The 25,366-nt window shown below is 39.6% G+C and overlaps 1 protein-coding gene across 1 annotated transcript; it reads left to right on the forward strand.

Annotated features, from left to right (window-relative positions):
• The first annotated feature begins 21,487 nt into the window (after positions 1-21,487).
• Positions 21,488-22,474, forward strand: LOC137235301 (uncharacterized). The gene has a single exon (XM_067758341.1). It carries the CDS (start codon positions 21,488-21,490, stop codon positions 22,472-22,474), a length of 987 nt encoding a protein of 328 aa, XP_067614442.1.
• The last annotated feature ends 2,892 nt before the right edge of the window (positions 22,475-25,366 follow it).

Genomic DNA, 25,366 nt, shown 5'->3' on the forward strand with positions numbered 1-25,366 from the left:
AAATCGAACATCGAAAAGGGTCGGAAAACATAGTTGCTGACACGCTATCTCGCTGTATAGAAGATATATCGCAATCGTTAATAGCAGGCATGGATACGATAGAATTCGAATCTGAGGAATACTTAGGGTTAGTAGGCACGATTGAGAAAAATGCTGAGCGATTCCCCGATCTAAAAGTAGAGGACGGTTTTGTTTTTAAGAAAATGCTAGCTAGGGATATCGAGTTTGAAGAAAGCCAGTGGAAGCTATGGGTACCGGCGTCATTAACATCGTCGCTAATTGAAAACGCGCATTGTGCTGAAACAGCCGCACATGGAGGAATGACCAAAACCTTGCATCGTTTGAGGCGCATGTACTACTGGCCTAACATGGTCGTACAAGTCCGGAATTTTGTCCGTGACTGCCAGGTCTGCAAGGAAAGTAAGCCTAGCAATGTAACTTTGAAGCCAGGTATAGGGTCAGAGGTTATCACCGAACGACCTTTCCAAAAGATTTATGTAGATTTTTTAGGAAAGTACCCCAGATCTAAGAGCGGGAACACGTATATTTTTATAGTTGTGGATCATTTCTCTAAATTTACCTTTTTAAAGGCAATGCGTGAAGCAACGGCGACCAACGTCGTGAAATTCCTGACCGAAGAAATCTTCTACAAGTTCGGGGTACCGGAAACAATACATTCTGACAATGGGAAGCAGTTCACGTCAAAGCAATTTACCCAAATGGTAGAGACGTATTGCATCAAACACCTAAAAACCGCCTTTTATTCGCCTCAGTCTAATGCAGCGGAGAGGGTCAACCAATCGGTTTTGGCCGCAATCCGCGCATACTTGAAAACAGACCACCGAGATTGGGATATCTACCTACCGGAAATTGAATGCGCATTGCGAAGCGCAGTGCATTCGGCCACGGGTGTATCGCCCTACTTTGCCCTATTCGGAATGCACATGTTCACCAGTGGTGCCGATTATGCTTTGGCCCGAAAACTGAGTTCACTTGATGACCACGAATTGCTATCGCTGAACAATACTGATCGACTTCGGATTATGCGGGATAAAATTAAGGATAACTTACATGAGGCATATAGAACAAATGCGACACGGTATAATAAAAGGATTCGCGAAACGCGTTTCGTACCCGGGCAGGAAGTATACAAACGGAATTTTGTGCTAAGCGACTTCAAAAATAATATTAACGCGAAATTTTGTAAAAAATTTACGAAATGCAGGATAACGAAAGCACTCGGGAAGAACATGTACCTGTTAGAAACACTTTCTGGACGTAGTTTAGGCGCCTGGCACGCCAAAGACTTAAAACAATAGGCTCCTGTCCATTTTGATGTATCTCCGGCGATGAGGGTCAAGTCGTCCGGAGAGCAACAACCGATCGATGATGTCGGCCAACCTGAAAGGATAAACAAAGTATCCACAAAGTAACTCGCTTATATGTGAATTGTAGAGATAATAATACTTCCCGTAAATCTATCTCCGGCGATGAGGGTCAAGTCGTTTTTTTTGGTGACGGAAAGACCCGGGAACATAGTCCCAAAAGAATATTGATCATAGATATTTTTATTATATACGGAATTTACATGTACATTGTGATTTTTTTTGGTTTATTATAAAATTTGTATACGCTAGGAATACAGTTTCCATACGTTATTTTTCTGCTCCTATAAATCTGTGTAAATTGATATATGTACGTTTTTTTTTTTGCGAGATAAAGCAAAAAACCCAGATGTGGGAAATTCAAATTTGCATGTATGTATATGGAAGTTAAGTGTTTGAAGGAAAATATTGTTTAATTTAAACGAAGCTTGAGTCTTTGTGAGTAAGATTTTATTTCCTTCGTGTGTAGAGAGGAAGATCATGTTAATTATTAAAATACGTCATTGAACTGAAAAGAGCAGTAGTATGGCTTGCTGATTTCTTTTTGGGCGGGGTGTGAGGATGGCAGGATGAAGAGGTAAGTAGAGGTGGGTGGAGCATGGCATTAGGGTGACCGCAAATTAATGAGGCGAGCGGTCCAAGGTTGGGTGGGCTTCTTGGGGTTTGAAGGTGTGTGGGTAAAAATGAACGAAGAGGAGATATGAATATGTGTCCGTCTGGCTCTTTGGGGGGGCAGGGTTAAGGACCACTACCCATTGTTACACTGAGCTAGTAAAGGGTACCCCAAAGAGCCGAAAGTAGGTGTACGTGACATGACATAACTTAAAAAATGCAGTTAATGTTGTTGTGGGTGGTTGCGCTGCGAGGGCTTGGGCATTTTTTGCTGTAAAATAAACACGTTGTCCATTTTCCAGATGCACTGCCAAATGAACTACGGTTGGATGCCTTTCATGTATCGAAAATGACAAACTACGCCACACTGCTCCATTACTGCTAATATATCGTCCCATTTGATATTGATTGATTTCATCGATGTTTCCATTTTCTTTTGCTGCACCAAAAACATCCTAATCGCTTCCTTTGGTGACATACTTGCAAATGTATTTGATTGATTTGACCGAATTGCAGTACTTTACATTGATGTGTGCTTTGTATGTTTTCGAAAGTATTGGAGAGTATGTCACAACCCAACGATTATCGACTTCAATTTCGTTGTTCCTCACGGTTATTTTAATAGATCTACCATTATCTGCAGTTGATCGACGGCGATATTGTGGATATCCATCATTACCGATTATAGTTTCTTGAATCAGATCTCTCGGATAGCGTTTCGAACATTTTCCATCAACCATATATGGTGAATTGGGATTAAAAACATGACATGGACTATGAATCATATTTTTGGTAAAGACTTCAAATAGTCCTGGATCGCTTTGTGAATTAGGAAACCACCTGGTCAATTATATCAGGAGTCAGTTTATCGATTAACCAAACCAAAATATGTGCATATGGTAATCCTCTTTTCTGCCATTCTATCGAGTACATCGAACAACGAACTGCTCCATAAATATGATGTTTAGTAGTGAAATCCATGAGAGATCTCAATTTTTGTTTGAATACCCGGGCAGTAATATCATGACGATCCGACGATGATTGTCCAGGCAATAAAAGCTCTTTGATTTCATCCCATGTTGGATTACAGGTGAACGTAATGAATAAATCTGTAGGACCATATGAGCGAACAGATGTCATTGCATCTTGTGCATATTCGTGCATATGATGTGGACTGCCCGTAAATATTGCTGGTAGAATCACTATTCTTCCCATTTCATTCTCATTACCGTCATTGATCACGGCATCACGTAAATGAATGTACTCTTCTGAACGCAATTTCGATTGATTGAGTCGAATGAAAAGCAATCGTTCCGTTTCAATTTTTGCGTACACACGACAATGTATTGGTGAAACAATTGCCGGCATTTCAATATATGGTAGTCCAACGCCTTGTCGAATCATCCATCCATAAGAATAGTAATTCAATGCACTAACTTTTTTGTTCATTTCCCCATCTATGAAAAAAAATTAAATCTGTTTTAAATGGAATAGATTTTTAACCGGGCATACAAATTTAATTTACGTTTAATTCGATCTCTCACTAGGGTAGGCACCTTGTCGTTGGTGTGAGGGCTTAGCCGAACTCCATAGCGCCCGAATATGAGGCGGAGCTGTTTAGGACTGACATCTACGCCGTTTCGCCTCATAGGAGGGCGGCGGGATGTCGGTGACCAAGAACTGCCAACCTCCTAATCCAGGGTGTTATACGGATCGTGCTTATTGGAAGATTTGAAGCCAGGGGATAAATTCGGCTGTATTCGAACGGAGCCTTCCCAATACAGGGCCACCTCGGGAAGTATTTATGGCCTTACCACTATAAGGGGCGCTGCAGTGGTGGACGGTTCTTTCCCCGTATATAATACTCGACCGCTGAGCCCGCCTTGTCGGGCAGGTGGTCGTACGACCAAGATGAACGACTCATTACCTGACTGCAATAAGGACGATGTAAAGAGGAGGACTAAATCGCAATCCAAGGACGACAAATACGAATTAAGCGATGCGTCGGACTCGGGGAGCGAAAGTAGTGCTGATTCAAGTACCGTGCAGCACTAAGAATTGTACAACGCTTGGGAGCAGTGGTCGACCCAACAGAAGTGGAGGTCGAGCGCTTGGAATGGGCCCATGAAGCGGTAGAAGTAGGTCGAAGGCAGTTCAAAAGGTTTGCCGCGAGAAACCCTCGGTTCTGCAACCGGTACGAGCAGGAAGAAGCGTCGAATTGCAGAACGAAGAGGCAACGTTCGGCGGAGGGCGACAAGCCTGTTTCAAGAGGCAGAAAGGACCCAGTCCTAGAGCCGCGAGGAAGGGCGCAAAGGGCGGTTGGTCATATGCGCAGATGCAAATGCGCACCACAATGCGTGGGGAGGAGCAAATACGAACGAGAGAGGCGAATCTCTGTTTTGTTACATCCTGCAAACCAATTTGCAGATAGCCAACAGGGGAAATGTCCCTACATACATTGGTCCAACATCCAGCAATGTTCTGGATATTACATTGAGCTCCGAGCGTGTTATATCAAGGTATGATTGGATGGTTCTTGATAGACCATCCTTCACCGACCATGCGTATATCAGCTTCAGCATCCCCCTAAAGAGGTTAGAGAAGGGAGAAACCCTAGGTCAACGAACTGGACTAAATTCCAGAAACATGTAGAAACAAAACTGGGACATCCCAAAGAGGTTGCCAATGTAGAGGAACTGGAGGATTCGAATGAATTCCTAACAACGGCGCTTATGACTGCGTATAACAAAGCTTGCCCTCTAAGAAGATTCAGAGGAAAAGCAAAGCCGCCATGGTGGAGCAGTGTGCTGAGTCTTCTAAGAAAACAGGTAAAAGAAATGTGTAAGCTCGCAAAGACCGCGGAAAGCGAAGCGTGTCGGGACGAGTACAGAGGATCTACAAGCATGAAATTACCAGGGCGAAGAGAAACTCATGGAAAAGTTTCTGTACGGACATTGAGTGCTCCAGCGAAACAGCACGGTTGAAAAAGTCCTAACAAAGGGAAACATAGTCCAGGGACTAATAAAGTAAGAGAACGGGGAATGGTTACGTAATAGTGAGGAATCCCTTGAGGTGCTTCCGAACACATATTTTCCATCGGGAAACGGTTTAGAAGAGCCAGCAGACATCACTCACACTTCGATCACGGAGCTAGTAGTGCCGGGCTTGGTGACCGATACCAAGATAGAATGGGCAGTGAAAACGTTTTCTAAGAGTAAATCGCCGAGGCCAGACGGTGTATTCCCGGCCATGCTACAAGTTTCAAGTATGGCGGTCGTAGAATGGCTTAAAATAATATTCGATGGGTGCACAAGGCTGAATCATGTATCGCAGTCTTGGTGAACTGCTCTTGTAGTTTTCCTACCAAAGGCGGGGAAGATCGGTCACGTGTATCCCAAAGGCTATAGACCCATTAGCTTAACATCATTTCTGCTCAAAACTTTTGAGAGGCTGATAGATGTGTACATAAAGTCCAACGTGGATGAAAAGCTGCTCTCCACAACACAGCATGCGTACACCAAGGGCAAGTCGGTAGACACCGCATTGCATAGGGTGGTACTAAGCATAGAGAAAACCCTGAAATATAAGGAGAATGCTCTAGGAGTCTTCTTGGACATTGCCGTGGTTTTCAATAATGTTGCAAAATGGGCGATTATGGATAGTCTTAATTACATTAAAGTACATCCTGCCTTAATCCGATGGATCGGCTGCATGTTAAATTGCAGAAAGATTACATCACAATGGGGATTGTACGAGGCCACGAAATCAGTGGACAGGGGCACGCCCTAGGGAGGGGTGCTATCGCCTCTGCTGTGGACGCTGCTCATCAACGAACTGCTCAGGCGATTGGATGAGGGACTTGTAAAACTTACGGCTTACGCAGATGACGTTGTAATTGTCATAAGTGGTGGAAAGTGCCTTCCAACAATTAGTTCTTTGATGAATCGGGCGCTTCGGTATATTCATACCGAGGCATCTAATGTCGGGTTGAAAGTCACTGCGGAGAACACGGATATGGTCTTGTTTACAAAGAGGTACAAGGTCCCAAATCGGGCCTAAGTTAGGACGGGTGACCTTAAAGGAGAAACCTTGCACAAAATACCTAGGAGTCATTCTAGACAGTAAGCTGTCATAGAAGCTCACCGTGGAGGAGAGGGTCAAGAAGGCCTCAACGGCACTCTATGCATATAAAAGAATGCTGGGGTGTACGTGTGGCCTATCGCCCTCTCTTTCTCATTGGGTTTTTACAGCGATTGTAAGCCCTATTCTATATTATGGAGTTCTTGTATGGCGGAAAGCCACACAAAAAACAACATACCTCAAAAATTAGAGGGGGTATGCAGACTATCGATGCTTAGCATTACGCGAGCCCTGAAAACAACCCCGACGGCTGCACTGTATGCCATTCTGCACATTCAACCTGTAGACCTGGTAGCAAAGAACAAATCATTAACAACCTTAACCAGGCTCGGTGCTTCGGGGCAGCTTGAGCGCCGACCATATGGCCATAGTAGTATAGCGTCATCAATCACAAGACGAACAGACTACCTGATTCCCTACCTGCGCTTCGAGGGAGATCTTAAGGCCACAATAGAGGTGGACGGTTGGCGCAAGGGTGCGCAAATGGCAGACGAGGCGATACATGTGTACACAGATGGTTCCAAAGTAGTGGAAGAAGTAGGGTCTGCGGTATACTGTGCTGATCCGGAAATAAGCAGATCCTACAGGCTGCCGGATTACTGTAGCGTTTTCCAAGTGAAAATATTAGCCGTAACCAAAGCAGTAGAAACCCTGGAAGAGAATAGCTTAAGCTACAACCGTGTTAACTTTTATATTGACAGCCAAGCAGCAATTAAGGCAATAATCTCGCATAGCACAGCATCTAAATGCATGTTAGAGTGTAAGCAGTCTTTGGAGAGAATCGGGACAGGGAGAAGCATACATCTATATTGGGTACGAGGGCATATTAATAGATGGGAATAAAAAAGCGGACGAACTAGTTAAAAAGGGCGCATCCCTTAAAGCTTGCTCCGTAGGCGTCCCAATTAGACTGGGCGAGATTAAGCGAAGGCGAGAGGTGCACATGATCGACCAATCGGGAAAGGCGTGTGTTCAAGCGCGGGGCTGTAAACTATCGAAGATTATGTGTAGGTCTTACAACCTTAGACTAACAAAGTTGCTTCTATCATTAAAAAGAGAGGACTGTAGACTTATGATGAGTATTCTGACTGGACAATGCCTTCTGGCGTCACATGCTTTTAAATTAGGCTTGGTCAGTGATAGTAGATGTAGGAAGTGCGGGTTGGAGGAGGAAACGATCGAGCACGCTCTGTGCTCGTGCCCTGCACTTGCCAGGCTAAAAATCCAGCTATTAGGAGTGATACAGCTGTCAGATCTAGAAGCAGCAAGTGACTCAAGTCCTAGGAAGATTCTAGTATTTGCCAAGAGGACGGAGTTATTTTATAACATAAGTCCTGGTTTTTGATAGCGGTTTTCAGTTTGGTTGTTAAAACAAACTTCTGGTAACACTACGGACTCAATCAGTCTATGTGATGTCCTAATGGACCGGCCAGTTCAACCTAACCTAACCTGGATCTCTGAGTTTGATGTAAAAGTGATAACCATCTTCTACATAACAAAATATTACGGGATACTGCATCGCATCGTATGATCGATGTTTTTCTGATACTCGTTGAATGACATCATTTCTCTGATGCAAAATAAAGTCCCGGGACTCAAAATTTTCCCCAACAATAACAATTGCAACTTCTTCAATTGTTGGTGCATTGTATCGTCTTTCGTGCTCTCCAGTTGGTCTTTCGTCAGCTCTAATAACAATTTTTAAAATCATCCGAAGGCATACTATCAAATGCAGTTGTGAACAATCGAATCAATTCATTGTGCTGATGAAACATTCCTTGTAATGATTAAATGATGTTCCGTTTTATTACAGTACTGATTGCATTTGCTTCATCATTCGAATTTCCCATGAAGTAAATTTGAAGAAACTTATGATGTGGATCTGCTGATGGCAATAGAGAGCCAGCACGATGATAAATTTGATCTTGTGTTTTAAATGTTGGCATGTAATTGTCTGCGATTATATTAGTAGCACCGAATGATGTCAATTGAAAACACGTATTGTATTTGCGAATATTGTTCAAAAAATGTTTTGATTCTTGTGTATCACCGGAAAGTAATGTTAATACTGGTTCTGGTGGTGCAAGCAATCCTGGCAATTTAACCTTCCCGCTAGAACAACACATTCCTGGCGATTTAGTTTGAAACTCCAATGCATTACAATGCGTAAAGATTTTGTTCATGGTTCCAATACTGGTGGCTGTGATTCGAGATCGAGATCTGCATTGTTTTCGAAAACCAATCGATTGAAAGTCCGGAAATAACGGGCACGATTTATTTGTCATAGTGTTCGTTCATTCATATTTCGTATTTCTGGATAATTTGCTGTTCGCAAAGCTCTTATTCTTAATCGTTCAGCTTGAATTCGTACCGCATGTTGTTCTGCGTTTTCATTTGCACGTAACTGTGCTGTTCGTAATCTGTTCATTCCATTGCGCTGTTCATGTTGTTACTGACTTTCATTATTTCTCGCAACTCTATTCTGTTGATTTCTTCGTGTATTCCGACCGATGTTTTGTCGCTTCGGCGGCATTTTTTTCAATTTTTGTCCTTAAAATATATGTCTGAATACATTGGTTTCAAAAAATATTGACATATGAACGATTTTCCCTCTCTTGAGAATTTTCGTTATCGATTGCTGTCTTTAAAATGATAACTAACCTAAAACTAGCTTTAGTGTTCGTAGACAATGTGCACTTAAAATCGAAATGTGAAAAATGTGCATTATATATTGAAAAAGAATGGAATAGAAACATCTCAACTAATTAAATACTTAGGTAGGTACCATTCTTAAACGGCCAGCAACTAACCCTGTCATCGAGTACCAAGTATCTGGGACAAACAATTGACTGCAAGTTGAATTGGAAAGTATGCATCGAAGAGCGGATACGGAAGCCCTGCATCGCCTTCTATGCCTGCAAATCAATGTTTGGTAAGAAATGGGGACTCAAGCCAAGCATGGTACTTTAGATGTACGAGGTGGTGGTGCGACCGGTGCTTACCTATGGTTCCATAGTCTGGTGGGAAGCTCTAAGTAAGAGCTACAATCTCACCAGACTGCAAAAAGTCCAGTGCACTGCGTGTGCTGGTGCCATAGGGGCCGGACGCACTTGCCCCACAGCTGCTTTAGACCCCATTTTGCACCTGCTTCCGATCGACTTGCATATATTTTGTACATCGTCGCAAACCGCACTGAGACTCAGGGAGTCTGGGTGTTGGAAAGATACTCAGCAAGGGCATGGTAGTATCCTAAATAAACTTCCGGATGGTACATGTAGTACCGCGACAGATTACTACCCTCGCAAACTGAAGTTTGAGTACGGTTGTAATACCGCCATTCCAAGCAGGAACGAGTGGAAGAGAAACCCGGGCATAAGGGTCGACGACATCCAAAGCTACACTGACGGCTCCAAGATGGAATCGGGAGTGGGGGCAGGAGTTTACTGTGAGTCTCTAGATTTGTCTGCATCATTCAGACTTTGCACTGCGTGTTTCAAGCAGAAATCCGCGAGATTTGGCAAGCCAGCAAATCACTGGAGGCCTTGAATGTAGCTGGTAAAGTTTGCATCCTGTCGGATAGCCAAGCAGCGATAAAAGCGCTTTTCTCGCCACACATTAACTCAAAATTAGTGTGGGCTTGTCAGTGACTCATATTCCAGTTATCCACTTATCTAAAACTATGCGTTATCTTGGTCCCGGGTCATAGGGGGATAAAGGGTAACGAGAAGGCCAACAAGCTGGCACGCAGGGGCTCATCGGAGATGAGCGAGGAAATCACCAGTGTCGAGTAGGCATACCCTTAGCAGTAGCCAAGGGGATTATCCAAAGCTTCTACTTAAAGAAAGCACAAACAATGTGGAATAATATCACCACCTGTTCAATATCAAAATCCATTTGGCCAAACTATGGTGGAAGGAGGACGAGAAGTCTTCTGAACAAATCCAGAGCCAACACACGCAAACTGATAGCAGTCTGCACCGGTCATTGGGCAGTAGGTATGCATGCGGAAAAGATGGGCATTCCGTATAACGACTACTGCAGAAGCTGTAAAGATCCAAATGCCAAGGAGACAGTTGAACACTTTATGTGTAAATGTCCAGCTCTAGCTAGAGCCCGACTATTGGAACCCCGTTTCTAGAAGACCCCAGAGGTCTATCTGTGATAGCAATCCCGAATATTCTTAATTTTATCAGCAACTCTGGCTGGTTGTAATACATTGACCCTAACATTCCGTAGGGTTTAAATGAGTTATATGGAATCACAACGGCTTGAAATAGCTACTTGGGCGACCAGGGTCGCAACCATTTCACCTACCTACCTACCTAATGAAATACTTACAACTTTTTAATCTTTTTAGAATTTCATGAAAATATTTGTTTCAAATTTCTGATTAGATATGAAATGAATAAATTTTCGTTCCAATAAGAATTTCCAAGCGCATAAACGATGCAATAACATTACGAATTCGGATTGAAACTTTCAAATATTGAAAATATGTACCATGTAGGAAATTGGCATTTACAGCTACTGACACCTACCGGAGGGGTCTCGGACCTGTTCCTAAACCATTCTTAAGACTCGGGGACTATATTCTAAAAACACATTCTAGGGGTAGGTACCCGGGTCCACGTTTTGGCCTATATCTCGAGACCCTGTACGTCGATCGCAACCAAACCAATGTGCAAACCACCGCGTGAGGTATGTGCAACTTATGTTAAAAATTGAACAAAATCGACTAGATAGTTTTTGATTCTATAAGCCCCACACAAACGGACATTCATTTTTTTACCTTTCATGAAAATGAAATGGTATATTAATTTTGTCACGAAACCCAAAATTGTAAGTCCTTAAAGGAAAATAGATAGACCCAACATTAAGTATACCGAAATAATCAGGTTGAAGAGCTGAGTTGATTTAGCCATGTCCGTCTGTCCGTCTGTCTGTTTGTATGCAAACTAGTCCCTCAATTTTTGAGATATCTTGATAAAATTTGGTGAGCGGGTGTATTTGGGTGTCCGATTAGACATTTGTCGGAACCGGCCGGATCGATCCACTATAGCATATATCCTCCATACAACCGATTTTTCAGAAAAAGAGGATTTTTGTCATATCTTACTCAATTTAACAGATTGAAGCTTCAAACTTCACCATATAATTTCGTATATTCAACATATTGTTGCCTGAAAAAATTTATGACAACGGTCATATATATAGTATATATCCCCCACAACCGATTGTTCAGATAAGAAACTTTTCGTAATTACTGCCCTACTTTAAGACCTAGAGGCTTCAAATTTCAACGAATGCTTACGTATATAGCATATATTGTTGTCTGAAAAAATCATAAAGATCGGTGGTATATATAGTATATATATGGTGGTATATATATATATATTTTCGCAATTTTAGCCCCACCAAATGCTTACGTGTATAGCATATATTGATGTCTGAAAAAATCATTGAGATCGGTGGTATACATAGTATATATTTCATACAACCGATTGTTCAGATAAGAAACTTTGCGCAATTTCTGCCACGTTTTAACAGCTAGAAGCTTCAAATTTCACCAAATGCTTACGCATATAGCATATATTGCTGTCTGACAAAATCATAGAGATCGGTGGTATATATATTATATACTTCATATAAACTGTCATTTTTGGCCCTTTTTCAAAATTCATCAAATAGTTACGTTTAGGTACATATATTTTTGAAATGCGTGATTCGTAGTCATAGTTTTTACATGCAGACCACAAAAAACGTGAAGCTTTGCATCCTCACACAAAGTACCTACCTATTTTTATACTCAGTTGAGCAGAGCTCACAGAGTATATTAACTTTGATTGGATAACGGTTGGTTGTACAGGTATAAAGGAATCGAGATAGATATAGACTTCCATATATAAAAATCATCAGTATCGAAAAAAAATTTGATTGCGCCATGTCCGTCCGTCCGTCCGTCCGTCTGTCCGTTTACACGATAACTTGAGTAAATTTTGAGGTATCTTGATGAAATTTGGTATGTAGATTCCTGGGCACTCATCTCAGATCGCTATTTAAAATGAACGATATCGGACTATAACCACGCCCACTTTTTCGATATCGAAAATTTCGAAAAACCGAAAAAATGCGATAATTCATTGCCAAAGGCGGTTAAAGCGATGAAACTTGGTAGATGGGTTGACGTTATGACGCAGAATAGAAAATTAGTAAGATTTTGTACAATGGGCGTGGCCCACTTTTACAAGAAGGTAATTTAAAAGTTTTGCAAGCTGTAATTTGGCAGTCGTTGAAGATATCATGATGAAATTTGGCAGGAACGTTACTACTATTACTATATATGTGCTAAATAAAAATTAGCAATATTGGATGAAGAACACGCCCACTTTTTAAAAAAAATTTTTTTTAAATTCAAATTTCAACAAAAAATTTAATATCTTTACTGTATATAAGTAAATTAAGTCAAAATTCAACTCCAGTAATGATATGATGCAACAAAATACAAAAACAAAAAAGAAAATTTCAAAATGGGTGTGGCTCCGCCCATTTTCATTTAGTTTGTCTAGAATACTTTTAATGCCATAAGTCGAACAAAAATTTACCAATCCTTCTCAAATTTGGTAGAGGCATAGATTCTATGACGGTAACTGTTCTGTGTGAAAATGGGCGAAATCGGTGGAAGCCACGCCCAGTTTTTATACACAGTCCACCGTCTGTCCTTCCGCTCGGCCGTTAACACAATAACTTGAGCAAAAACAGATATATCTTTACTAAACTTAGCCCACGTACTTATCTAAACTCACTTTATTTTGGTATAAAAAATGGCAGAAATCCGACCATAACCACGCCCACTTTATCGATATCGAAAATTACGAAAAATGAAAAAATACCATAATTCTATACCAAATACGAAAAAAGGGAGGAAACATTGTAACTGGATTGGTTTATTGACGCAAAATATAACTTTGGAAAAAACTTGTTAAATGGGTGTGACACCTACCATATTAGGTAGAAGAAATTGAAAAAGCTCTACAAGGCGAAATCAACAGCCCTTGGAATCTTGGCAGGAATACTGTTAGTGGTATTGCATATATAAATAAATTAGCAGTACCCGACAGATGATTTTCTGGATCACCTGGTCCACATTTTGGTCGATATCGCGAGAACGCCTTCACATATATATCTAAGGGCCACTCGCTTTTAAAACCCTCATTAATACCTTTAATTTGATATCCATATCGTACAAACACATTCTAGAGTCACCCCTGGACCACCATAATGGCGATATCTCGAAAAGGCGTCCGTCTATAGAACCAAGGATTACTCACTTTTAAAATACTCATTACCACCTTTCATTTGATACCCATATCGTGCAAACACATTCTAGAGTCACCCCTGGCCCACCCTAATGGCGATATCTCGAAAAGGCGTCCGTCTATAGAACCAAGGATTACTCCCTTTCAAAATACTCATTACCACCTTTCATTTGATACCCATATCGTACAAAAATTCTAGAGTCACCCCTGGCCCACCCTAATGGCGATATCTCGAAAAGGCGTCCACCTATAGACCTAATGTCCACTCCCTCTTAAAATGCTCAGTAACACCTTTCGTTTGATACCCATATCGTACAAACATTCTAGAGTCACCCCTGGCCAACCCTAATGGCGATACCTCGAAAAGATGTCCACCTATAGACCTAATGCCCACTCCCTCTTAAAATGCTCAGTAACACCTTTCGTTTGATAACCATATCGTACAAACATTCTAGAGTCACCCTTGGTCCACCTTTATGGCGATATCTCGAAAAGGCGTCCACCTATAGAACTAAGGATTACTCCCTTTTAAAATACTCATTACCACCTTTCATTTGATACCCATATCGTACAAACACATTCTAGAGTCACCCCTGGCCCACCCTAATGGCGATATCTCGAAAAGGCGTCCACCCATAGACCTAATGCCCACTCCTTCTTAAAATGCTCAGTAACACCTTTCGTTTGATACCCATATCGTACAAACATTCTAGAGTCACCCCTGGCCCACCCTAATGGCGATATCTCGAAAAGGCGTCCACCTATAGACCTAATGCCCACTCCCTCTTAAAATGATCAGTAACACCTTTCGTTTGATACCCATATCGTACAAACACATTCTAGAGTCACCCCTGGCCCACCCTAATGACGATATCTCGAAAAGGCGTACACCTATAGACCTCATGCCCACTCCCTCTTAAAATGCTCAGTAACACCTTTCGTTTGATACCCATATCGTACAAACATTCTAGAGTCACCCTTGGTCCACCTTTATGGCGATATCTCGTCCACCTATAGAACTAAGGATTACTCCCTTTTAAAATATTCATTACCATCTTTCATTTGATACCCATATCATACAAACACATTCTAGGGTCACCCCTGGCCCACCCTAATGGCGACATTTCGGAAAGGCGTCCACCTATAGACCTAATGCCCACTCCCTCTTAAAATGCTCAGTAACACTTTTCGTTTGATACCCATATCGTACAAACATTCTAGAGTCACCCCTGGCCCACCCTAATGGTGATATCTCGAAAAGGCGTCCACCTATAGACCTAATGCCCACTCCCTCTTAAAATGCTCAGTAACACCTTTCATTTGATTCCCATATCGTACAAACACATTCTAGAGACACCCCTGGTCCACCTTTATGGCGCTATCTCGAAACGGCGTCCACCTATGGAACTAAGGATCACTCCTTTTCAAAATACTCATTAACAGCTTTCATTTGATACCCATATCGTACAAACATATTCTAGAGTCACCCCTGGCCCAACTTTATGGCGATTTCTCGAAAAGGCGTTCACCTATAGAGCTAAAGCCCATTCCCTTTTAAAATACTCATTACCACCTTTCATTTGATACCCATATAGTACAAATACATTCTAGAGTCACCCCTGGTCCACCTTAATGGCGATATCTCGAAAAGGCGTCCACCGGTAGACCTAAGGCCCACTCCCTCTTAAAATGCCCAGTAACACCTTTCATTTGATACCCATATCGTACAAACAAATTCTAGAGTCAGCCCTGGTCCACCTTTATGGCGATATCCCTAAATGGCGTCCATCCATAGAACTATGGCCTACTCTCTCTTAAAATACTCTTTAATACCTTCAATTTGATACACATGTCATACAACCACATTCCAGGGTTACCCTAGGTTCACTTTCTACATGGTGATTTTCCTTATTTTGTCTCCATAGCTCTCAACTGAGTATGTAATGTTCGGTTACACCCGAACTTAGCCTTCCTTACTTGTTTATTTTATATTTGTCTTAAAAATTGTTTAGATATGTTCAAATTTCACCAAATTTTTACGTGTATAGCATATACTGTTGTCTGAAAAAATCATAGAGACCGGTGGTATATATAGTATATATCTCATACAACCGATTGTTGAGATAAGAAACTTTGCGCAATTTCTTCCCCATTTTAACAGCTAGAAGCTTCAAATTTCACCAAATGCTTACGTGTATAGCATATATTGTTGTCTGAAAAAATCATTGAGATCGGTGGTATATATAGTATATATCTCATACAACCGATTGTTCAGATAAGAAACTTTGCGCAATTTCTGCCCCATTTTAGCAGCTAGAAGCTTCAAATTTCACCAAATGCTTACGTGCGTAGCATATATTGATGTCTGAAAAAATCATTGAGATCGGTGGTATACATAGTATATATCTCATACAACCGATTGTTCAGATAAGAAACTTTGCGCAATTTCTGCCCCGTTTTAACAGCTAGAAGCTTCAAATTTCACGAAATGCTTACGCATATAGCATATATTGTTGTCTGAAAAAATTATAGAAATCGGTTGTATATATATTATATACCCCATACAAACTGTATTTTTTTGCCCTTTCTTACGGCTAGAAGCTTCAAAATTCATCAAATTTCAACAAATAGTTACGTTTACGTCATATGTTGTTGAAATACGTGATTCGTAGTCATAGTTTTTACACGCAGGCCACAAAAAACCTGAAACTTTGCATCTTTACACAAAGTACCTAACTATTTTTACACTTTTCATGAAAATGAACAGGGTATATTAATTTCGTCACGAAACCCAAAATTGTAAGTCCTTAAAGGAAAATAGATAGACCCAACATTAAGTATACCGAAATAATCAGGTTGAAGAGCTGAGTTGATTTAGCCATGCCCGTCTGTCCGTCTGTCTGTTTGTATGCAAACTAGTCCCTCAATTTTTGAGATATCTTGATGAAGTTTGGTGAGCGGGTGTATTTGGGTGTCCGATTAGACATTTGTCGGAACCGACCGGATCGGACCACTATAGCATATATCCTCCATACAACCGATTTTTCAGAAAAAGAGGATTTTTGTCATATCTTACTCAATTTAACAGATTGAAGCTTCAAACTTCACCATATAATTTCGTATATTGCACATATTGTTGCCTGAAAAAATTGATGAGATCGGTCTTATATATAGTATATATCCCCCATAACCGATTGTTCAGATAAGAAACTTTTCGTAATTACTGCCCTATTTTAAGAGCTAGAGGCTTCAAATTTCAACGAATGCTTACGTATATAGCATATATTGTTGTCTGAAAAAATCATAAAGATCGGTGGTGTATATAGTATATATATGGTGGTATATATAGTATATATATATAGTATATATATATATATTTTCGCAATTTTAGCCCCATTTTAATAGCTAGAAGCTTCAAATTTCACCGAATGCGTACGTATATGGCATATATTGTTGTCGGAAAAAATCATAGAGATCGGTTGTATATATAGTATATATCTCATTCAACCGATTGTTCAGATAAGAAACTTTTCGCAATTTCTACCCCATTTTAACAGCTATAAGCTTCAAATTTCACCGATTGCTTACGTATATAGTATATATTGTTGTGTCAAAAATTCATAGAGATCGGTGATATATATAATATATATATGATGGTATATATAGTATATATATAGTATATATATATTTTTTTTTGCGATTTCGGCCCCATTTTAACAGCTAGAAGCTTCAAATTTTACCAAATGCTTACGTGCAGCGCATATATTTATGTCTGAAAAAATCATTGAGATCGGTGGTATACATAGTATATATCTCATACAACCGATTGCTCAGATAAGAAACTTTGCGCAATTTCTGCCCCGTTTTAACAGCTAGAAGCTTCAAATTTCACCAATTGCTTACGCATATAGCATATATTGTTGTCTGAAAAAATCATAGAGATCGGTGGTATATATATTATATACTTCATATAAACTGTCATTTTTGGCCCTTTTTTACGGCTAGAAACTTCAAAATTCATCAAATTTCTTCAAATAGTTACGTTTAGGTCATATATTTTTGAAATACGTGATTCGTAGTCATAGTTTTTACATGCAGACCACAAAAAACGTGAAGCTTTGCATCCTCACACAAAGTACCTACCTATTTTTACACCTTTCATGAAAATGAAATGATATATTAATTTCGTCACGAAACCCAAAATTGTAAGTCCTTAAAGGAAAATAGATAGACCCAACAATAAGTATACCGAAATAATCAGGTTGAGAGCTGAGTTGATTTAGCCATGTCCGTCGGTCCGTCTGTCCGTCTGTCTGTTCGTATGCAAACTAGTCCCTCAATTTTTGAGATATCTTGATAAAATTTTGTGAGAGGGTGCATTTGGGTGTCCGATTAGACATTTGTCGGAACCGGCCGGATCGGACCACTATAGGATATATCCTCCATACAACCGATTTTTCAGAAAAAGAGAATTTTTGTCATATCTTACTCAATTTAATAGATTGAAGCTTCAAAATTCACCATATAATTTCGTTAATACAAAAATTTTGTTTCCTGAAAAAATTTATGAGATCGGTCGTATATATAGTATATATATGGTGGTATATATAGTATATATATAAAAAAAAAAATAAATATATATGCAATTTAAGCCCCATTTTAACAGCTAGAAGCTTCAAATTTCACTGAATGCTTACGTATATGGCATATATTGTTGTCTGAAAAAATCATAGAAATCGGTTGTATATATAGTATATATCTCATTCAACCGATTGTTCAGATAAGAAACTTTTCGCAATTTGTACCCCATTTTAACAGCTATAAGCTTCAAATTTCACCAAATGCTTACGCATACAGCATATATTTTTGTCTGAAAAAATCATAGAGATCGGTGGTATATATATTATATACTTCATATAAACTGTCATTTTTGGCCCTTTTTTACGGCTAGAAACTTCAAAATTCATCAAATTTCATCAAATAGTTACGTTTAGGTCATATATTTTTGAAATACGTGATTCGTAGTCATAGTTTTTACATGCAGACCACAAAAAACGTGAAGTTTTGCATCCTCACACAAAGTACCTACCTATTTTTATAACTTTCATGAAAATTAAATGGTATATTAATTTCGTCACGAAACCCAAAATTGTAAGTTCCTAAAGGAAAATAGATAGACCCAACATTAAGTATACCGAAATAAACAGGTTGAAGAGCTGAGTTGATTTAGCCATGTCCGTCTGTCCGTCTGTCTGTTTGTATGCAAACTAGTCCCTCAATTTTTGAGATATCTTGAAAAAATTTGGTGAGCGGGTGTATTTGGGTGACCGATTAGACATTTGTCGGAACCGGCCGGATATATCCTCCATACAAACGATTTTTCAGAAAAAGAGGATTTTTGTCATATCTTACTCAATTTAACAGATTGAAGCTTCAAACTTCACCATATAATTTCGTATATTGCACATATTGTTGCCTGAAAAAATTGATGAGATCGGTCGTATATATAGTATATATCCCCCACAACCGATTGTTCAGATAAGAAACTTTGCGTAATTACTGCCCTTTTTTAAGAGCTAGAGGCTTCAAATTTCAACGAATGCTTACGTATATAGCACACATTGTTGTCTGAAAAAATCATAAAGATCGGTGGTATATATAGTATATATATGGTGGTATATCTTCTATATCTATAAAAATGAATTGCTGTTCGTTAGTCTCGCTAAAACTCGAGAACGGATGAACGGATTTATCTTATCTTGGTCTTGAATTATTCGTGGAGGTCTAGGGAAGGTTTAGAGGGTGAGAAAATTTCGAATACTTGCCGGGAAAATACTCAAAACAGCATATTTCTATTTCCCATACAAACGTTTTCTAAATAAAATGGAGAGTCAACTTTTAATTAAGTTAATTTATTACCCCTGCATAAAGTTCAAATTCGCGTGCGCGTTGGAGGATCTAATATCGCGTTCTGAAACTCGACAAAAGTGAAAGTGAATCGCGAACGCGACAAAATTGCATAGTCTCAAAATACATAGTACATAAATAGTGGTCGGCTTCGAGAAACTCAATTTTAGCTAACTTCAGTTGTTAAACTGCCTGATTATTTTTTTAATAAGACTATATAGAAATCGAAAGATAAATCTTAAGTTTTGTCACAAATTAAATTACAAATCTTAAGTTAAATTTCTGAACGCAATCATAATATTTGACATTAGATTTGACAACCAGCTAATATGTCAATCCATCCTGTCGCATTTCAGAGCACGGAAAAAAGTATTACGATATTACATCTATCTTTGTGGCTACGTGCGCGAGAACTTTCTTTACTTTGGTGATCCTTTGTGATAGTGACATTCCAAGTAATGTGCTCTTTTACTGCTAAATGAGCGGGAAATTTTCTCACTTTGATTAATTACAATTTACGATGCCGAGGAGAAGACGACCTGACTTAGGTCGTCGTAGTCAATCAAATGTGCGAAGAGCTACCTCACGTGCTAACCGCACTGATGACCAGAGACAGACAGATCAAGAAAATAGTCGTATTGCTATGTCAGAATTGCGTTCTTTAGTGAGCGACAATGTAGGAGATAGGCTTAGAATGCAACGAGTTCGTGCACATCAAACACAACAACAGCAAGCTAGATATAATGAAATTGAGCGAATCCGCAGACGCAGTGCTCCTGTGATTCTTGAACGAGCTGCATTCCACTATGATCCGGCAATTGATTATTGTACCGACAAATCGGGAACAATTGGGGAAATGAAAACAATTTGTAAATATTGTAAGGCGTTAAAATACACTGGTGAATCTACTGGATTATGCTGTGCTGAAGGCAAAGTAAAATTGCCACAATTGGTCCCACCACCAGATCTTTTACGCTCTTTAGTTTCTGGGATTAGAAATGATTCTAAGCACTTCTTGACCAACATTCAGAAATATAACAACTGTTTCCAGATGACATCATTTGGTGCTACACATATTATACAAGACAATTTCATGCCCACTTTCAAGGCATTATATAAGAATATTTTTTTATATTATTCAAGTTTGTACTATATCGGAAATAATTAATGGACAAATTTTAAAAAATTGCAGATTCAAGGACAAATTTATCACTTACTGGGAACTCTGTTACCACTACCTGATGCAGATCATCAATTTTTACAAATTTATTTTACGGGAAATTCAGATGCGGTAATTAATAATCGATGTGCTCACAATCCATCAGTGAAGAGAACCATTGTCCAACAATTACAAATGTTTCTTCATCAGTATAACAATTTAGTAAACATGTTCAAAATAGCATTGGATCGGATGCCATCTGATAGCCATAATATTATTATTCGAGCTGACAAAACACCTGCCGGTGAACACACAAGGAGGTTCAATTCATCTACCATTGATGAAGTGGCTGTTGTCATTGTTGGAGAAAATTTACAATCTAGAGATATTGTGCTTCATCGTCGGAATAGTGATTTAAAACGTGTATCTGAAACACACAGGAGTTATGATGCACTACAATATCCTTTGATCTTCTGGAAGGGGGAAGATGGATACCATTTTAATACCAAAATGGTAAATCAAGTAACAGGTAAATGAATTGAACAAGATTAAATAATATTTTTAAATTCAATTCATCTAAGTAACAATTTAAACATTTATCATTGTCACATGTTAGGCATTATGGCCGCCCAGACTTATTTGTTACATTCACATGTAACCCAAAATGGTCCGAAATCGAGAAGGAATTACTACATAGCCAAACACCAGTTGATAGACATGACATAACTGCCAGAGTTTTTAAACAAAAATTAAAATCTCTCATGAATTTCTTAATAAAGCATTGTGTGTATGGCCGAGTCCGTTGTTGGATGTACTCTGTAGAATGGCAAAAGCGTGGATTGCCACATGCGCACATTTTAGTATGGTTAGTGGACAAAATAAGGCCCGATGAGGTTGATTCCATAATTTCAGCTGAAATTCCAGATGAAATAGTTGACCCAAAATTGCATGCAGTAGTTACCAAACACATGATACATGGACCTTGCGAACATTTCAACTACAACTCACCCTGTATGGTCGACGGTAGGTGTTCCAAGCGATACCCAAGAGACCTGCTTGCTGAAACCATAACAAGAAATGATGGATACCCATTGTATCGTCGGCGATCAGTTGCGGACAGTGGGCGATCGGTAGTTGTGAAGGTAAGAGGACAAAATGTTGATGTAGACAATCGTTGGATTGTGCCATACTCGCCAATATTGTCCAAAGCTTTTGAGACTCTCATCAATGTGGAATATTGTAATTCTGTGAAGTCGATAAAGTACATATGTAAATATGTTAATAAAGGTAGTGATATGGCTGTCTTTGGTGTAACCAATGCAAATGATGAAATATCACAGTACCAGATGGGTCGCTATGTAAGTAGCAACGAAGCTATTTGGCGTATCTTTTCATTTGCGATCAATGAAAGACACCCTACAGTAATCCATTTGGCAGTCCATTTAGAAAATGGTCAACGAGTTTATTTTAATGAATCTAACGCGGCAGACAGGGCGGCACATCCACCGTCGACAACATTAACAAGTTTCTTTACAGTCTGTCAAACTGATGATTTTGCTCGCACTTTGCTGTATGCTGACATGCCACGCTATTACACATGGAACGCATCATCGAAATCGTTTCAGCATCGAAAACAAGGAACACCAGTTGAAGGACATCCAAATGTATTTGCTTCAGATGCTCTGGGTCGCATCTACACAGTACATCCAAATAACGATGAATGTTATTATTTGCGGTTGTTGTTGGTGAATGTTCGTGGTCCGACATCGTTTAAACAGCTGAAAACAGTTAATGGACAGCTGTGTGCGACTTACCGTGAGGCATGTCAACTATTAAATTTACTTGAGGACGATTCGCACTGGGATGATACGCTCAAGGATTCCGTAATATCTTCGTCGCCGCATCAAATTCGTATTGACATGTTTCCCCTCGAATCCAAAAGATTTGTGGGTTAAGTATAAAGATGACATGTCTGAGGAAGTTTTTCATCGTGTGCGCCGCCAAACTTTGAATCCTACACTACAAATGACTGAAGAAATTTACAATGACACATTGATCATGATAGAAGATATGTGTTTATTGATGGCAAATAAAGTATTGTCGTGTTTGGGAATGACACCACCCAATCGTCATATGCACGATGCATTAAACCACGACTTGCAAAGAGAACATCAGTACGACATTGAAGCATTGGCCGAAACAGTTCGTACAAATGTTCCACAATTAAATCAACAACAAAGAATTGCGTACGACACTTTGATAGAAGCTGCGAACAGTGGATCTGGTGGAATTTATTTCCTTGATGCTCCCGGAGGAACCGGAAAAACGTTTTTAATTTCATTGCTTTTGGCGAGGATCAGATCGCGAAATGATGTTGCTCTAGCGTTGGCTTCATCTGGAATAGCTGCAACTCTGCTAGAAGGCGGGCGAACTGCACATTCTGCCTTGAAATTACCACTAAACATGCAAATCACCGAAACACCAATTTGCAACATCGCCAAAAATAGCGCAATGGCCAAGATCCTACAGGTATGCAAATTGATTGTTTGGGATGAATGCACAATGGCCCATAAGAGGTCACTGGAGGCACTGGACAGAACGTTGAAAGATCTTCGTGACAACCAAAATATTTTCGGTGGGGCCATGATTCTGTTGTCAGGTGATTTTCGTCAGACTCTTCCAGTTATTCCCCGATCAACTGTTGCTGATGAACTAAATGCATGCCTAAAATCATCAAATTTGTGGCAGTACGTAAAGACACTCCACTTAACAACTAACATGCGAGTATTTTTGCAACAAAATGAAACTGCAAATGTGTTTGCGAAGCAGTTGTTAGACATTGGAAATAATAAAGTTGCAGTGGACACCTCGACCGGATTCATCACATTATCTACAGATTTCTGTCACATCACAGACTCAAAAGTGGAGCTTATTCAGCGAGATTTCCCAGATATAGCACAAAAGTTCAATAACCATAATTGGCTGGGTGAACGAGCAATATTAGCAGCGAAAAATAAAGATGTCGAGGATCTTAATGCGACCATTCAGAATTTACTTCCAGGACAGTTGGTTTCCTTCAAATCAGTCGACACCGTAATGAACCAGGATAACGTAGTCAACTATCCCACTTAGTTCTTAAATTCACTGGAATTGCCTGGATTACCACCTCACAATTTGCAGTTGAAAGTAGGATCAGTTGTCATCATGCTGCGTAACATTAATCAACCTCGACTATGCAATGGAACAAGACTGGCTGTGAAAAGACTGATGAATAACGTCATTGAGGCGACAATCATAAAAGGAAAATACAAAGGAGAGGATGTCTTGATCCCGCGGATACCGATGATTCCAACGGACTTACCATTCGATTTTAAACGCTTACAATTTCCAGTACGTCTGGCCTTTGCGATGACCATAAATAAATCGCAAGGACAGTCGTTAGAAGTTTGTGGAATCAACTTGGAGTTTCCCTGTTTCGCGCATGGACAATTATACGTCGCGTGTTCGCGCGTCGGAAAACCGTCTTCTTTGTTTAGTTACGCAACACAAAACAAAACAAAAAATATAGTTTATGAGAAAGCTTTAAATTAATTAACAGACTGTATTTTAACAGTGTGTGTCTGTGAATATCAAATTTAAACCTTATAAATAGCCAATATTTCAGGAAAACTCTGTTTTCTAAGTAAGCAACATGATGTATCGAAAATAATAATAAAACTTCATGATTTATTCAATACAGTGGACCCTCGGTTAATGAACGCCCCGCATAACGAACATTTCGCATAACGAATACATTTTTTTGGGAAAAAAGTTTCGCTTTACGAACGAAGTTTCGCATAACAACCTAAACAGGGGAAACCCCGAATTCACATTATTGGGCTGTCTGCGTTTAGCTTTTGCTTCATAGTTCAGAATTTTATTTTATTTTAGTGCAGAATTGTTCGTAAAATTAACAAGACGTGTTGAAACATACAAATTTTTTATTTTTAATTTTGCTTTTATAAAAATTGCAAAATAACTAACATAAACTGCCCTCAAAAAAAAATTCGGAAAAGGAGAAAAATACAAGGACCAAAATAACTATTGAAATGAAACTCAAGATCATTCAAAAACATAAAGGAGGTTTGGGTGTGGCTGATTTAGGACGTGCGTTCAACTTGTCGAAATCAACGATTTCTACTATCCTCAAGAATCAGGACAAGCTTGAGGTGCTAAACGCTTCAAAGGGAGTATCAAGAGTTTCTTCGCAAACGACCACAAATTCTCGATGATGTTGAAAGATTGCTTTTGATATGGATTAACGAAAAGCAAATGCAAGCTGACACAATTTCGCAGAATATAATTTGTGAGAAGACTAAAACGATATTCACTACTCTGATTGAAAAGTCGCCAGGAACATCAACAGCAAGAAGGGAAGACTTCAAAGCAAGTAAGGGGTGGTTCGAGAATTTCAAAAAACGTACTGGTATTCATAGCGTTATAAGGCATGGTGAAGCAGCAAGCTCAGACGCTAAGGCTGCCGAGAGTTATGTAGGCGAATTCAAGAAGCTTGTGGATACTGAGGGTTACTTGCCCCAGCAGGTGTTTAATTGCGACGAAACGGGTCTTTTTTGGAAAAAGATGCCCAAGCGAACTTACATAACAGTAGAGGAGAAAGCAATGCCCGGCCATAAGCCAATGAAAGACCGCCTTACTCTGCTTTTTTGTTCCAATGCAAGTGGCGACTTGAAAATAAAACCGCTACTTGTCTATCATTCAGAGAATCCACGTGCCTTCAAAAAGCATAATGTTGACAAGAGTAAGCTAAATGTCATGTGGAAGTCGAACAGTAAAGCTTGGGTGACACG

Source organism: Eurosta solidaginis, chromosome X (genome assembly GCF_040869045.1).
Source record: "Eurosta solidaginis isolate ZX-2024a chromosome X, ASM4086904v1, whole genome shotgun sequence".
Lineage (NCBI taxonomy): Eukaryota > Metazoa > Arthropoda > Insecta > Diptera > Tephritidae > Eurosta > Eurosta solidaginis.